The 17,358-nt window shown below is 39.6% G+C and overlaps 1 protein-coding gene across 49 annotated transcripts in view; it reads left to right on the top strand.

The window, feature by feature from the left end:
* Adgrl3 (adhesion G protein-coupled receptor L3) overlaps nt 1-17,358 on the top strand; it is a 781,670-nt gene that overhangs the window by 586,198 nt on the left and 178,114 nt on the right. For 35 of the 49 annotated variants that reach the window (XM_087582192.1, XM_087582189.1, XM_087582185.1 and 32 more), the window contains 1 exon segment: nt 14,091-14,390. In XM_087582192.1, the coding sequence (XP_087438318.1) occupies nt 14,091-14,390 (300 nt within the window). 49 annotated transcript variants of the gene reach the window in all.

The raw sequence follows: 17,358 nt of genomic DNA, 5'->3' as shown, positions 1-17,358 counted from the left end.
GACTGTAATTAGGTTAAGAACTTGGACCAATTTTTAAATTGGGTCATTTGTTCTCTTGGAATCTAACTTACTGAGTTCTTAATGTATTTTGGATATTTGGATAATAGCCCTCTGTCGGATAAGGGTTAGTGAAGATCTTTTCCCAATCTCTGGACTGCCATTTTGTCCCATTGACAGTGTCCTTTGTTCAAGGCTATTTCCCACTTATAATTGATTAATAACTGTTAATAATTCAACAATTATTAATTGAGTACTCTAACCATGTGATATAATATTGAAAACAATACATGCTTGCTGCTGGGCAAGAGAACAGTAGTCTCTCAGGGACTATTTGGTTTCGGGGCCCACAGTACTAGGCCAGTGAGAAATTTTCTCCACTGCCAATGCATTCAAGACTCTTTCCCACTTTCTCTTCTGTTAGATTCAGTGTATCTGGTTTATGTTGGGGTTCTTGATCCACTTAGACTTGAGTTTTGTTTAGGTTGATAAGTACAGGCCAATTTGCATTCTTATACGTGCAGAACACCAGTTAGACCAGCTCGATTTGTTGAACTCTTTGAGGGGGCACCAGAAGAGGGAGCAGCACTTGAGATGTAAAGAAAAAAATTTAAAAAAAATAATTAAAAATAAAAAGAATCCTGAAGCAATTTATTTTCTTAGCTCTGACATACTGTAGCTATATGTTATCACCCTTTAGAGACTCTGATTGGAATAATTCTGCATTTTATAATCTATCAGCCTATAATTGTTTAAAGTTAAAAAGGTTTTCAAATAGAACAAAGCCATGTGAGAGTGGGAAATGACATAATCCTAAGGTAATATGTGAGTCTCAGTGATATGAGTTAATCTGTCCTATCGAAGTTGGAGAGATTAGAATACACCTGAAAGACCCCCGGAGAGGACCTTTCCCTCAGGAGGAGTCCCAAGCGCCCAAAGACCGAGCCGAGTCCACTCAGATGCAATCAGCAAGAGGGTTTATTGGAAAACACAGGTACCTGCGGGCACACAGTCTCTTCGGAGGACTTGCGCGCCCAGCAGCTCCAGCATGGGGCTTTTATAGGGTTTGGGGAAGCAGAAGCTGGCGTACAGAAGCAGATGCATAGTTACGAGGATTGGTGGATTCAAATGAGGCACATAGACATGTTCACATATGATTGGCTATTACACATGATGAGATAATAAGGTATAGCTACACACATTGGCAGGTTTGGGGCGTCCTGGATGTCGGGGGCTGGGGGCTTATCTCTTCCTGCCAGGTGGCCTGTGAGTCAGATCAGGTACTCCTGGTCTGTTCTGCATTCCTTTCCTTTTATGGTCTGTTAGTTCTAGCAGCAGGGCGGGGCTGCCTGGAGTTGCTTTTCACAGTGTTTAGTCCTGAGTCTGTGAACCCTGAAACACACTCTTCCAACTCCATATTTTTAAACCCCAAATCTGTATAATTTTCCCTTCACACCTATTCAATGGCTATTAATTGAGTACCTTAACCATGTGATATGTTACTGAAAAATAAAAATACACACTTGTTGCAGGACAGGAGAACAATAGTCTGTCAGGGACTATTAGGTTTGGGGCCTACAGTACTAGGCTAGTGCTGTGTAATTGGGTTATAGCATGGATCCCAGCAATCTTTATCTTTATGGTGCTTTGTAAGAAGAACTTGGGGTGTATTGAGTCTTATGCAAACTTAGAAACTTTCCTCTTGGGAAGATCAGGCTGCGTTTCAAGGACAGTAAGCTTTGTGTAGGTTGCCATAATCCCTCACTGACTTCTCCGTTTTGTGCTCGGTCTACAACTTTAACTCTACAATAGATCGATTTGCTTCCTATTGTATATTTCAGTGTTTACCTTGACTGGCTAGTTACTTTTCTACTGCTGTGAAGAGACACCGTGACCAAGGCAACGTAGAAAATAAAATAGTTAACTGGGAGCTTTCTTAGAGTTTTGGAGGGTTGATTCCATGACCATTATGACACTGGAGATGATGCCAGGCAGGCAGGCTGGCATGGTGCTGGAACAGCCGTTGAAAGTTTACATGATGAGACAACAATGAAATGCTGAGGCCGGGGGAGGGGGAGGGAGGTGAGAGAGGAGGAGGAGGAGGAGGAAGAGGAGGAGGAGGAGGAGGAAGAGGAGGAGGAGGAGAGAGAACTGGTAATGGCTTGGGCTTTGAATAGTAAAATCTCTCCGGACACACCTTCTTTAACAGTGCTTTACCTGCTTATCCTTCACAAATAGTTCACCAAACTGGGAACAAAGATTCAGACAATTAACCTAGGGGAGATCCATTTGCATTCAAACTACTATAATGACCTTCCTTTCTCCCATTTCTCTGCCCCACTTTATTGCCAAAACTAAGTAGTAAATATTTTAAAAGAGATTGTTATGTAGTTCATGTGCAAATATCATTTCACCTGAAATTTTGAAACATTTCATGGATAGCTTATTCTGAAAAGTATCTTACATTAATTTATATTCTTTTTCATGCTGCATATTAACCTAGAGCCTTGCACATACCCTACACATGATCTCCTGGCGAGCTATATCTCCAACCTACATTATTCTTTCTTGAAGAAAAAAAATCATTTCATATTAGAGACCAATAGTAATCTGATTACTTTCTACAGGAGGCTTAGATAAAGGGCAACATAAAGTAGTACTGGGTCTTCAGAGCCTGGAGTGAAAGATAAACTTCATAATTTAACTTTATCTAGCCTGTCTTCTCTTATTATACGATGCAGGAAGAAGTTCAGCTGTCTAAGGTAGATACGTTCTTTTTAACTCTCTTGAAATACCTCACAGTAAATTAAGATAATCTGAATTTCATTCTACCACCATTATTCCTGAATACTTAATGTGCATTAGATAGTGAAATAAATATAAAAGTTGCTGTCGCCGTAGTCGGCTGACTTCCCCTAGCATTTAAATTCCATGACTTATACATACTTCTACACTACCATTTACCTTAAAAATGACCAAGAAGAATTATGTTCTTAAATTTATATCAGAAAATGCTTTAGTCTGATTACTTAAGCACATAATCACAGACGCTGCTGTCCTACATGTTTTCAATGAAGAAAGTAATTCTGAAATGAAATGTTGTCCAGTAGTACATTAGGAAGTAGATAAAAACTGATCCTGCTGTGAATATTACTGCACGCTTGTTTGTCTAGGAATACACGTAAATGTATCTAGTAAGGAATGTTCCTTGTGATTCTTGTGTAAAGTTACATTTAGTTTTATAACAAAAATTACATTATTTATTTAAAGAAAAAGGAAGTGATTTTTAAAAAGGAATTTTGCAAGAGAAGACCTTTGTAACCTCAAAGTTTTTTTTTTATTTTTCTTTCTGTTTACAACTATATAAAGGCACTCCATCAGTGTTGTTCGATATGTAAACTGCATAGCTATATACAATGTAGAATATGGTTATGAAAAGTTAGTTTACAAATTAGACAATAACAAATAGTATCTATAGAAAGACTTTGTTTCTCCAGCCTATAGATCTATAATCTTCATGATAGTCTTGGGTGTGAAATTGCCAAGTAAAACTGTTAACACTTCTATGTTAGATGTTTCTAGAACATGTAGTCTGGAGTGGATTATCAGAGATTTTCATCCAAGCTTAACAAAATCACGGTGTAACTTTTCAAAATAAAGTCATCGTTCCTTTCTTCCTTGCTGATGAAATACCTAAAAGAAGCAAGTTAGTGGAGGAAGGATACATTTGGGATGGCTAAGGGTAGCAAGAGGGGATGGAAGCAAAAGCAGCCAAAGATGTAGCCAGGGGAGCCTGTGAACACCAGGCTCAGGAATCAGAGAGGGGACAGAAGCAGGACAGTAATCTAACTTTCAAGGCCGGTGCAACAGAAATACCCTTCCACCAACCAGGTCTCACCTCCTGAAGGGTCAAAACCTCTCCCAAGCAACACCAATGACTGGTGACTAAGTCTTCGATCACATGAGTTTGTAGGGACAGTTTTTGCAGTGAAACCAAAGCAACTGTTACATGTCAGATAGTATATTTGCACGAGAAAAAAACAGAGCGAGTAATTTCCTTGTCCCCAAAGAGAAACAGATAGTTTAAATGTTATTGTGACAGATGATTTAATTTATCCATCAAATGTCTATATCCTGTACAGATTGTTACTTAGAAGTAATTATAACATAACTTTGGTATGGATTGAACTTAGTATCAGTTATAAATTACTTCTATAGCTCTCTATCATTACTTAAAAAATTAATGAATAAAATATTTAGCAGCCTTGTCGTTGTTAAAGAAAATACATGCTGGAGAGTGAACACTTGGCTTTGCAAGAGAAGAAAATAGCTGGACTTGAGGAAGACTCCTTTTTTAGGATGACTGCTGTCATAATCACCTTACTGTTCTCATGTTTGTTTCCACCTTAAGTTAATTTTATAAAAAAATAAATGCCGGAATTTTTAAGTTTTTTGAACCACTTAGATAATATAATGTAATATACTACTATTGTGAGCATACAACTCCAGAAACCTAGAACGGTTTGTGTTGTTCAGCAATTTCAACCTCGGTCAAGGCAAATGAATCTTTTGCTTCAGTTTTAACTCGTCATTTTAACTCTCATACCACACAGTGCACTGTACATATGTACACAGATACATGTATAGGTAGGTGTTACGGCGTAAATACAAGTTAGAGAGGCTTGAGCTGAGTCCAAGAGGCTTCAGACATTGGCTGAAGATGAGCCTTACCTGTAAGTCACTGAGCCAGACCAGCACTTGGAGGGAGCTGCTGGAGTCAGGATTGAGAGCGATGCCTGCTGACAGAAATCAGCTGCAAGGTTGAGTAGAAAACAGTGGGTCAAGTCTAGGACCAGGTGACCAAGCAGGTGGGTGAGCAGAGAGTTCCATAGGCTCTGACCACGGCAGGTAAGGGAGCTCAAGCCAAGCTCCAGGAACAGTTCTGGGAGGCCTTGGTCCTTGGCACACACCAGGTAGATAGATGATGGGTCATTATGGGGCCATATTATCACTGTGTTAAGTACCTATCACTTTATGGATCCCAGAAGGGGGAGGAGGGGAGGAAGGGAAAAGGAGGAAGGAAGGGAAAGGTAGGAGTGGGAGAGGTAGAAAGAGATAGGGAGAGAGAGAGAGAGAGGGAGGGAGGGAGAGGGAGGGAGGGAGAGAGAGAGAGGGAGAAAGAGAGGGAGGAAGAGAGAGAGAGAGAGAGAGAGAGAGAGAGAGAGAGAGAGAGAGAGAATATGTTGTGCCATTTTCTTGGTCTGGAATGTCTAATAAGATCTTGGACTTGGTTTCCCTAATACGATTTTAATATACTATATGCCCTCTAGTCTATTTCTATTTCTAGGAATAACTCAATTCATCAGCTTCTACTGGGCAGGTGGTACCTGACAGATGGTCTAGGTCTAGGAACAGATGGCCTAGTTTCTGAGTCCACCTAAGGTCTACAATCATCATCTTCCCTCAAAGTGGAGTCAAAAGCTGCTTGTAAGGTAGAGTGTTCTAGGCCAATGAACAGTCACACACACACACACACACACACACACACACACACACACACACAAACACAGCACTCTCTTAGACATTATAGAATAATCGAGAGTAGGGTACAGGCTGAAGTCAATACCTCCTTTGTAGTTTTTAAATATAAATAAACAACTTTTTTAAAAAAGGCAATCAAAAACCTTAGCTACTCTGGTACGATTTTTTATTAGTCTCCTAGAAATGTGAGAATGTGTGTAGAAGATGTAAATACCCCATGTATCCACAGTCAGTCCAGTTACTTTCTAGGCGTATCCCATGTGCTAAACTCTCGACATTTGAACAATTACATCGAACGTTTATCAGTTCATCAGAGAATATGGAGTCATGTTAATGCCTGGCTAAATCCAGCTCTCCCTCCATCACCAAGCACAGTGAAAAGTGGTGAATCCAGAGATTCATGGCTGTCAAGAATATTCATGCCATTTGTGTGCTCAGTCCTAAACTCAATATTTAGGCTCCCCCCGCCCCCACCTCAGACTTAATAACCCCTCTGGGTGGTGGTGGTAGTGGTGGAGTGGAATAAAAACCCGGAAGAACTGGGAGATAATGGAGATGAGATGCAAAATGCTATCTGCGGAGCTTGACCCAGCCATCGCAGTCTTGATCTCACCACAGCTGTGGTTGTTGATGCTGGGCCTGAACAAAAGTAGGCCGGTTACAACCATTCCTGAACGAAGAGGAATGGGGGCTGAGGGTTCATAGGCCTTACCTTTTCCTGATGAATTTTCAGAAACTGGTGGACTCTGAGTAACAGGTCACCACTACCTTTGTGTACCAGAGTGAGCCCACCAGGCTCCAATTGGTATTGACAAATTTCTAGCTAGGCAGACAGTCCTGGTTGAGCTCAGTGGGTCAGAAAAGGAAAAGCCTCGAGTGTGGGCAACTTTTAAGGATGAGCAATAGCAGGTGAGGGAGAAAAGAGAACAGGAGCCGAGAGTGAACAGAATATACTGTAAATGTGCATGGAATTGTCAAAGATCAAATTTAATCAATAAAGGAAATACTGGTTTAGTGCTTACAAGTGCTGTAAGACTAGAAATCTCACCTCTCTGTGTCTTCTTTATGGACTGCAAGTAACAGAGGTCTTTGGCACATAATAAATTAGAAAAGTATCAAAAACACATTCATTGTTCATTTGTATCCAAACATTATTTTAGGCAGCAGGAAAGTTCCCTTATATAGTACGTCTGAGCCCACAAAAGAATTAGAAATGACCTCAATAAAGCGGGTGATCACCATAAAGCCTGCATTCTATACTTCTATTCTATAAAAAGAGTCAGCCTCTCCTTCATAGGTCAACTGCTGGTTCTCCATATCAGAGTGTGGCTGAGAGGAGGAACTCTATGGCTGTTCCTCTTTTCTTACTTTGGATTCATAACCCTGGAAAACATTCCAGTCATTCAATGCCTCCGTGCTAGTCTTTTAAAGTGAAGAGTATGAATATTAGCTTCTCACAGGCTTATTCTCTGAGTTATTGCAGTCTCTGAGTTGTATTAATTATGTATCTTAGATACTTGGAAATAAATACCTGGGAAACTCCCATTATGTTTGTGTCATAGGATAACTTTTAAAAAATATATGAGTAATTCTTGGATTGAATTATTATCAAAATTCATTGTAGGTTTACTAGAGTATAAACATGAGTAAATGTTCACCATATAGCAGCAGCATTGTATGGGAGAGATTTTGATAGATCTGGATTCGAATCCAGGTCCTGTCACTCAACAACTGCACAGAGTTGCCAGGAAAACTGCATGAGTTTTCATAAACATGCAAGATTTAAACTTGGAAGAACTTACTGACTTCTGTCAGCTCCCTAAAGAAAAGTATGCCCAAGCAACATGTATTTGAAATATAATTAAAGCATAGGTAAAATAATCATAAAGATGAGTATGGGTGCCCCACATAATGGGAGCATTAATATAGTATAAGAAAATTTTTGCTTTTTGGCTTTCTGGGATCTAACATGTAGCAGATAATTCTGAAGAAGAGTCCCCTAAAAATCTTATATTTTCACTTATTATCATATATAATAAGGCCATTATGATTTCATGTTTATTAAAACACTTAATTTTCTATATTTACAATAAGGGTAGTATCCTAAGAGAGAACCAGGAGATATAAGTAGATCAAATTACAGAAATAAATATGCCTCTACATGGCTCATAGTCTATAGTTTTCCACTCTCAAGAGGCCATGCAGTCAAATCCCACAAATGAATTCTGAAAGGATCTGGATAATTTCTTGATCCGTAATATCAGTGTTTCACTTTTAAGACTGTGTCTAATCAAGTGTGCTGCCACTGATTGCTCTCCATGGAGAGCAGGGAGGACATCTTTTTACCCTGAGTGTTGCACAAGTAGCCAAAAGCCATGCTCAGCACTGGGATGGTTTTAGCTCTCTTGTTTCTTCTATTGGGCCCTTGGGAGGCTTGCGTTAGTAATGGACCTTGGATCCAAGTGAACACTTGGCAAGCGCAGAGCACAAAGTGCATTTGCAGTCAGCCAGAGTATTGTCTATTGTAATGAGGGTAATTCAAAAGAAACATTTGTAAGAAGAAAACCGCGAAGAGGATAGTGCTTTGAAGAGAGGGAAGAAGAAAATGGACAACTGAACAAAAAAAGGCTGTAGGTTTTTCCTGAGTAGAAGGCAATGTGTTGACTGTAAGGTGAAGTTTACATTAAGATTATATAGCTTTCCTTTCTGTCTTAAGTATTATATCTTTACAATAGCTGTTTATCCCAAATGTAATTGTTGTATAACCAAGGATGGTAATGCCTTACTAGAATCGCTTTATTCTCTCAGTATTGTGTTAAAAGCTTACATAAGGCTGATAATTGTAGAAGTATAAAGCCGTTCATAAATGTGGGCTTTTTTTTCTGTGTACGGAATGGTTCCTGGTGATAGGGATCAAACTCAGGACCTTGCACGTATTAGAAAAGCATGGTACCACTGAGCTGAAGCAAGGGCTCCTGTTTGCTTCACAGACTCTCACTGTGCAGTCGATGCTGGCCTATAATTTGTGATTATCTGGCCACCGCCTCCCAGTTCTAGAACCTTAGATATGCACATAGCCCAAGGTCAGTTTTTACAGCAAAATATTGTGCGATATGCGACAAGAGAACAGTTCACTTTCTGATTTTGTGATAGTCATTTGCTTAGTTTGATGTCGTGTTTTCTCATTTTAAGATTAATAATTTATAACATCAATGACTCTTTAATTTTGATCGTGATTAAGTGAAATTACAAATATACAAGTGTATTATAAACCACTAATCACTATAAAAATTGCCATTGTTGTCACACTTTTCTGTATATTCTACAAAACTTGCATTAATATTCTAAGTAATAATTGTTTAAGACAGGCCATAGGAAAAAAATTAAAGAAAGTAAGTCAAATAATGAAGAATAATTTTTATTATTTGACTCATTTTTTTTTACTATAACACATTACTATAGATAGTACTTACCAGAATTGAAGGGGATTTTTTTTTTTTTTTGTGATGGGAAGAGGTAGGGAATAAGGCTATAAAGACTCAATGTGGACAAAGTAATAAAAGTAACTAAGCAAAATACTCAGCTAGGAAAAAATGCTAATCGTAAGTAGTCACTCAAACTCACTCTTTCCACACGGTATTCTCTGCCTGATACACAGCAGGCAGACTCTTAGCGCACCGTTTGATTAAGCTCGCTGTCTTCAGCCGAGATCGCACAGCAGCATCCACTGAGACACTGTCACAACATCCTGTCCTCATGGAAGATCAAGACTCTCTCATAGCATGTGATGCGAGCTGGAACCCAACAAGCAAAGCTTTTCTGAGGATTCAGATACTTCTTTTGTCAGTATCTATCGATACGACAAGTTGATGTTATTGTTTTTTTTTTTAACACGCTCAAGGGACATCGTGTATTTCACTAGTACTTAACTCTGCCAAAAGCTGGCATCAAACAGGGCCCACGGGACCCCAGCATAGCAGTTAGCAGAGAGGAGCTGGGAAGTGAGGATAGATGGTGGTTAAAATCGACAGTTACTCCGTTTAAATTCCAACAGAATTGGACAGTCTCCACTTTTAGGCGTTTCTCAGTGACACAGTTCCAAGGGAAGAAATTCAGTTTTAATTCTTAGAATTAGGATGTCTGTAGTGAGTTGATTTTTTTTTTTTTGGTAGTATCTGCTTCACTATGACTTTCAAGGAAAGATGTTGATATTCCCAGGCTCTTTACTCTTCGTGTTGTCTAGTGGTTTTCTTTAATGATAAGCATAGATTAAATAATTAAGTACATTTTCTAGCCAGTTTATTGAGAGACATGTAGCTCTACCGTGCTACTCCATTGCCATAGTCTTCCCCATTTTGTTGATCCTCTGTCATCTTCTGATTCCTCACTTGATCTATCCCTGGACATTCATCTGTTGCGGTAAAAAAATATAAAAAGGGTTTCTTTTATCCCGTGCTAGCCAGAACTGTAGGGCCACATGGCATCTGTGGGATGTTTTCATCTCAGTCAGCAAAGTGTCTCACTCGCTAAGCTCCATTCCATTGCACACTGCGGTCGGCTACTCTCTGAGCCCTGCATCAATCTCTCTGCCCATCTCGTTCCCAAGGCGGGCCGCTGTCATGCCAGTTTCATACAGAGACCCCTATCTCAATGCTCTCTTTCTCCATGCTGTGGACTCAGCTCACAGTTCCAGCATCCACACCCTGGTCCCAGAGGTGGCTCCTGCCTCGTAACTCCTGCCACTGCTCTGTTTACATTCCCAACATCTGCCCCCTAATTTATGTTATGAACTCCCAACAACCCATTAAAATCAAGAGTCAACAACTGTAAGATTTCTATGTTAAATTCTCCATCCACAATACATCCATACAATAAACTCCCAACCAATTGATAAGATAAAAACCACCCATCTAGATAAGATAAATTTGCCTATAGAAATCCATCCCAGCTACCTTGGCAATTCAAGACCACTCAGATTTGGGTCACCCTTCTCGGTCTCCATCTTGATTATCCTTCCTTTTCCTTCTCTCCTGCCTTACAAAAGCTTTGTCCCATCCTTAATTTTTACTGTCCAATCATGATCTTGACCTAACTTGTGCCAGCCCTTACCAGCATATAGACATCAACCTACATTCATCCTCTTAACTTAGAGTATAGTTAATCTTGGGAAGGCCAAATTCAGAGTAAATCATTTTAACAAACATGTGATAGGATTTAAGCCAAGCTTAGAGGCTGAAACGCTCTTTGATGAAGTCGGATGTCATGCAATGTGTGACTCAAAGAAGAGGTAGGGACATAGTTGGAAATGGAGCAGCTGTGCTCTCTCCCGTGGACAAAGGCCCCATGACAGAGAAGGAGAATGCAGATGTGGGACTGTGAATCCTGTGTGGTTTAAATAATGAGTAAAAAAAAATGAGAGTTTTCAGAGTGCCCAGGGGGACACTCATGGAGAACTTTGAGCATGAGGTAAAGGCGGCCTACTTTTGTTTTGAGAGTATCCAGAAACTATTTAAGAATTTGAAAGGAAGAATAACCCAGTCTAGTTTTTACTCTAAGACATATCTCTGGGGAAATGTAGAAAACGCTTTGAGTTAGTATCTGAAAAAGAAAAGAAAATTTTCTCTTACATGGTGGTGCTATTTCTAAAATGTTTTGCTGTGATGAGATAGTCTTCAAAAACCTAGCCCGTTTAATTAGAACACAGTGATACATTGAATCTTGACTAAAAGTTCTATTTGAAAATGGTCAGGCTGGAGTCACCATAAGTAAAACTCCTGTAGCAGTTTGCCATTGTCTTGTACATATGCACAGCCATGTGCATTTATAGAGAAAATTATTGCAGAACTAATCTCCCTCCCAGTTAAATGCTAATTAAAATATCCAGTTTTCAACAAGGCATTCATCTTGAAAGCATTCTGCAGTGCCTGTAGAATTCTCTAGAAAGAAGACAATTGAGAAACAATTTCTATTTTAAAAGTATTTTTCCCTTCTAGCTCAAAGAGGTTCGCAAACAAGTTAAGTTGAGCATAAGATTATTTAGCTAATAACAGGTAACTCTACAAGTCTCCATTTTTTTTAACGTGATCAAACTTAAAAAGACAAAGAACAAGCAAGGCTTTGTTTGAAATAAAAACTACAGCTCATTATCAATGAAAAGATTATAGTCCTTGTCAAAAAGCTTAACAGTTCCTCTAAGTGGTCCCTTCAGAAGTACAAATGAGAGCTGGTTTTATTTAAATTAAAGGAAAAAAATGTGAGATTCACTTTTAACTATTGCCTTAACAGTTCCCCAATAGCAAGAAGTCAAATTTTATGTCATCTGAAAAAAAATTTTTCACCGGAAAAAAATCTAAATATTCTTGCATCCCAGTGATGACATGATGACATGAATTTTTAAAAATGAATAATAGCGTTACATTCTTAATTTTTAATCTATTCTTACCTTCCAATGTTTTGATGTATTTTTTGCTGATTTCTCAAACTTTAGTCACATCTTGATGTTTTTAATCTAAAGCATTAATTTCTCTCAACATTTTGAAATGTTTTACTAAAGTTCCTTAATCTATAGCAGACATCAGAGTTAATGAATACATTTCATGAACCCCGAGCTCTTATATTAGAATGATAAATACTGAAGAGTCTGACCATTTTACTTTGCTGAAGCTGTTATTAGAAAAACAGTCAAAGCCTTACTGTATCCACTCGCCAACAGTGATAGACTCGTGTTACATCAGTGACTGGGGAAAGACAGGAACTCCGACAGGGGTTTCAGGTAGAAGAAAAAGACACAATCAGCCAAGCTTTGCAATTGAGAGCACACAATATACTGTGGAGGGGAGCAGAAAAGAGATACTCTTCCTCCTCCTCTCAACTTGAAGGAGTTGTAGGCAGCACAGCCTCCATTACCATTTTCCCTGCCCACTTTTCTATCATGTACAAAGGAAACAAAGAGATGCAGAAACCTAAGAGGGTAAGGTAAAGCAAGAAATACGACGTCAGAGAGCATCCTGCTAGGAATGATTACAGTGATCCGATGGTCAGAAAGCAATCCCTCTGCCTCTACCATACCAGTCTTGGACGGAGAAGTTTTACGGACAGCAAATTTGCTCCCATGAATGTGGATCTCTTCTGCAGCAGCTGAGACTTGACAATCAGTCTTCTATCGCTATGCATTAATTTATGAGAGATAACAAGGTTGTCATAGGGATTTCTAGTTAGCCTGCACCAGGCTGGAGCCAATGTCCCATAGTCTCCTGTTAATAAGCGAACTTAGCAATTTAGTGACATAACTTCTTATGAAGTGCTTACAGTATGTATTGATAAATCAGACTTGGTTGCTTTTTAAAACTTGGGTCAGTTTTAAAAGTAGACAAGGTACCGAAGTAAAATATAATAAGAGATTGTACTGAAATTGCTCTTTTTGAGGTTATAATACAAATACAATATTTCTCCTTTCCTCTCCTCACACCTACCCCTCCATTATACAGTTCCATGCCCTTCTTTAAACTTGTGGCCTCTCTTTTCATTAATTGTATATAAGGATTTTTTAATTATGTCCTCTCTCTTTTTATTATTTTTCCATTATCATATTTAGGAACTTATACATTATTTACATATAAAACTAATATATTTTACATCTATATATTATTTCAAAAATTATATATATATGTATATATATATATATGTATATATATATATATATTTGTGTAACAAAGACTTCCTTCATTCTTACTTTTAAGGTCAGTTTCTCTTTTTCCAAAAGAGAAGTGAGAGAAACCAGTCAGCCGGTTCCTATGAGCGTGTGTGAACACACACACACACACACACACACACACACACACACACACACACACACGAGAAGATTTATTTGGGGTCTATCATGTCATTTATCATGGCCAGCAGGGCATGACAAAGGATGGCTCTACCCAAGGCAGTCTGAGTGTGAGACAGTTTGCTCACATCTCTCTCCTTGAAGCAGAGAGCTCCTCCGGCACCTGGTCAAGATATCATACGTACATCTTCCTGCCTCAACCCCCAATCTACTGGCCCTCTGTGCTCTGGGTAGGCCTTAGTTCCTACTAAGTGCACAATTTCTCAAGCCACCAACTCTGGACCAACTTTTTACAAATGAAATTGTGGTGAACTGTTCACATTCAAACTGTAGCGTTTAATATGAATAGAATATTTTATCTAACTTTTCTCTATACATATTTTGAAAATTGTAAGTGGAGGGTTTATGGTTTTAATTCTTTCTAGTGGGAAAGTCTGAGAGTATTGAGAAGCTTACAGAGAGTCCTATTGTGCTGTAATCTTGTTTTCTGTGACTAGAGTTGAAGAAAAAAAAAACACCTTAAAAGTGTGCTTGGCAGAAGTCAAATGTTTGGTTTAGCACTCTAGTGTCACTCTGATCCCTTGGTAGTGGCAAGTTTTTGCCCTGTCTAAAATGAAAATGGGGTCATTGATTTCTGATCTTAGGACTTCCTGAGGTCATACAGTGAGCAGGCAATGTAGGTGGGGTCTTTTGGTTTTTTTGTTTTCCAATTGTGTTTCAGGGATTTCTACCACAGGACCCCTGGGTATGGGAAGCACGACCACCAGCACCACCCTCCGGACTACCACCTGGAACCTAGGGAGGAGTACAACGCCATCCTTGCCTGGCAGAAGAAACCGCAGTACCAGTACGCCGTCCCCAGCGATTGAGGTGCTGGATGTTACCACACACCTGCCATCTGCAGCCTCCCAAATCCCAGCGATGGAAGAGAGCTGCGAGGCTGTGGAAGCCCGAGAGATCATGTGGTTTAAGACCCGACAGGGGCAAGTAGCAAAGCAGTCATGCCCAGCAGGAACCATAGGTAAGCCTGCCCCAGCCTTCATTGGTTTTGCTTGCGTTCTTTCACTCTATGTTCATTTCCTTTTTGTGTATTTGTTTGTTTTTCCTGTTTTCTCCTCTCCTCTTAGTTCCCTCCTTTATTTTGTTTTTATTGTTACTATCCATTTTATTTATTAATGTTTGATTATGTTATGAACTCAACCGAGTACTCCATTGTTAGCTTTTGGTAAAAGAACCTGCAGATGTCACAGGTGAGGACTTAGGAGAAACGCTTATGAGAAATAGCTTTCCTTTAGTGTTAGTGCTTCGAGCAAGATGACGGTCTAGAGTCAGGTCTTCCTTGCAACACTCCTGCACTTTCCTTGCATTTCCTTCAGTTTGTCTTGTGTTTCTCAACAGTGGGTAGATATTAGTAGCAGAAACTGGGCTGTGTAGGCTTCTACGTAACATGATGACCAGTGATCACACCCTTTATAAAGAAGGAGAAAGCATGAATAACTTTTATGTAGTTGTTCCCTGGTAGCCAAAGGTTCCTGACATGGTCATGGGCCTTCTGCTGGGTGCCATCTCCTACTCACAAGCCTTGATTTAAGAACAATCTCCCCCGGTTCTTCCAGGAAATAATTAAGAAACAGATGCCATGAATCTATTTTACTTCTGCCATATTTATAATATACCAAGGTGCAGTCATATTTGCCATTTTTAGACAAATACTTGACTTCTGTCATTTGCATCGAACTTCATAATGCTTGACATGCCAACAAATATTTGTATTATTCATATATATATATATATATATACACACACATACACACACACATACACACACACACACACTTATAATACAATTGATATACGCTCATGTGTTCTTATGGGCCATTTTTGGGACATTATTCCCTTGATTCCTTGAGCTGTGTGGATATGTAATTTAGGTTCCATAATACAGAGTGCTGGGAGCCCCAGAGATGGTCTTGTTTTTTTATAAGTGCCCAGTTTAGCAAAGTCCTTAAAAATTTAGCACCCTTCTCTCTCCCATGAAAAGGAATGGGAATACTTGTTTCTAACATTTTCTGGTGCATTGGAACCAGAAAGCCCCAAAAGACTTTCTTATTTCTCCCTTCTAAGGTCAGCTGCTCTTTCTCCAAAAGAGAAGTGAGAGCAACCCTGCTGCTCTAGACAGGTCGTGCAAGCATGAGAGAAAACCGTTATTTGAAAGCAAGCCCTTTACATCCCTGAAAGAGGTCATCACTGTCCTGTGAAAATCGAGGAAGAGTGTCAGTGTAGCGCTTTTGCGGTCCTCCCAGGGCTTACAGGGTACTGCCAGCGTACCTGTGTCCTGATTTCATAGATCTCTGCATTCCTGTTAGATCCCAAGTCCAGGCCTACACATTCTACTTTAACTTTGGACGTAGCTTCCTCACTTTAATCAGAGCTGTATTTAGATCCGTCCTGTATTCCACCGGGGATGCTTTTCTGAATCCTGATTCTAATCATTCTTTTTTCTTAAAAATCTTCACTAGCTCCTGGCATAATAGACCAAGGAGCTTTAAGGCCTAGCTTTCTGGCCTTCCCAGGTTCATTAAGTAAAACTCCTTCAAGCGGCAGAAACCCCATTCAAAAGTCCTGAGGTTTCCCAAAGGCGACATATTTCCTCTACCCGAGATGGCCTTTCCCACAAGCTTTCCTGAAAGCCTGCATTGCTAATGTTATCTTACCCCTACAAACAGAGCACAAGGTCCACTCACGCCAGCTCTCCAGGTCTTAATTCATGAAATTCTTCCTCACATCCATGGCAGTTACCAACACACTCATTATTATTATTATTATTATTATTATTATTATTATTATTATTATTGCATTTTAAATTTACATTTCAAATGTTATCTCCTTTCCCGGTTTCTCATCCATAAACCCCATATCCCATCCCCTATCTCCCTTCTATATAGTGTCTCCTCGGTTGGGGATTTAGCTCAGTGGTAGAGCGCTTGCCTAGGAAGCGCAAGGCCCTGGGTTTGGTCCCCAGCTCCGAAAAAAAAAAAAGAACCAAAAAAAAATATAGTGTCTCCTCAACAACCACCCACCCCTTCCTGCCTCCCCGCCCTGACATTCCCCTACACTGGGACATCAAGCCTTGGCAGGACCAAGGGCTTCTCCCCACTTTGGTGCCCAACAAGACCAGCCTCTGCTACTTATGTAGCTGGAGCCATGGGTCTGCCCATATGTACTCTTTGGTTGGTGGTTTAGTCCGTGGGAGCTCTGGTTGGTTGGTATTGTTGTTCTTATGGGGTTGCAAACCCCTTCAGTTCCTTCAATCCTTTCTCTAATTCCTCCAAATGGGAATCCCGTTCTCAGTTCAATGGTTGGCTGCCAGCATTCACCTCTGTATTTGCCATGCTATGATGCAGCTATATCAGGCTCCTGTCAGCCTGCACTTCTTGGCATCAACAATATTGTCTGGGTTTGGTGACTTTATGTATATGGAATGGATTCCCAGGTGAGGCAGGCTCTGAATGGCCATTCCTTCAGTCTCTGCTCCAAATTCATTGATAAGTAGATATTAGCAAAAACTCGAATTGAATTACCTAAGATACAATCCACAGACCATATGAAGCTCAAAAAGAAGGACGACTGAAGTGTGGATGGGAGAACAAAAATATTCATCGGAGGAGATATGGAGACAAAGTTTGGAGCCAACAGACTGTTAAAAATGCTGAATTCTAAAATGGGCCTGGATAGTTCAGTTGTTAGAGCATCAGACTGTCAGTATGAGGTTTAAAGTTCAAGTCACTTTTCAGGTCCTGATACTAAAAACACTGAATTCTTTTAATTTGCTGTTTAACATTTGTCCAGTTCCATTCACTTTCAAAGCACTGTCTCTGTAGCTTGATAGATACTATCTCAGTACAATTATCTAATTTTTAAATGTATATACTTAAAATTATTTATATATATATTTAGAAATAGGATTTGAGTATTTGAAACATGAATGT

The sequence above is a fragment of the Rattus norvegicus genome, chromosome 14 (assembly GCF_021556685.1).
Source record: "Rattus norvegicus strain SHRSP/BbbUtx chromosome 14, alternate assembly SHRSP_T2T, whole genome shotgun sequence".
NCBI lineage: Eukaryota > Metazoa > Chordata > Mammalia > Rodentia > Muridae > Rattus > Rattus norvegicus.
The sequence above is the reverse complement of the archived record's forward strand: the minus strand, read 5'-3'. Positions and strand labels throughout refer to the sequence as shown.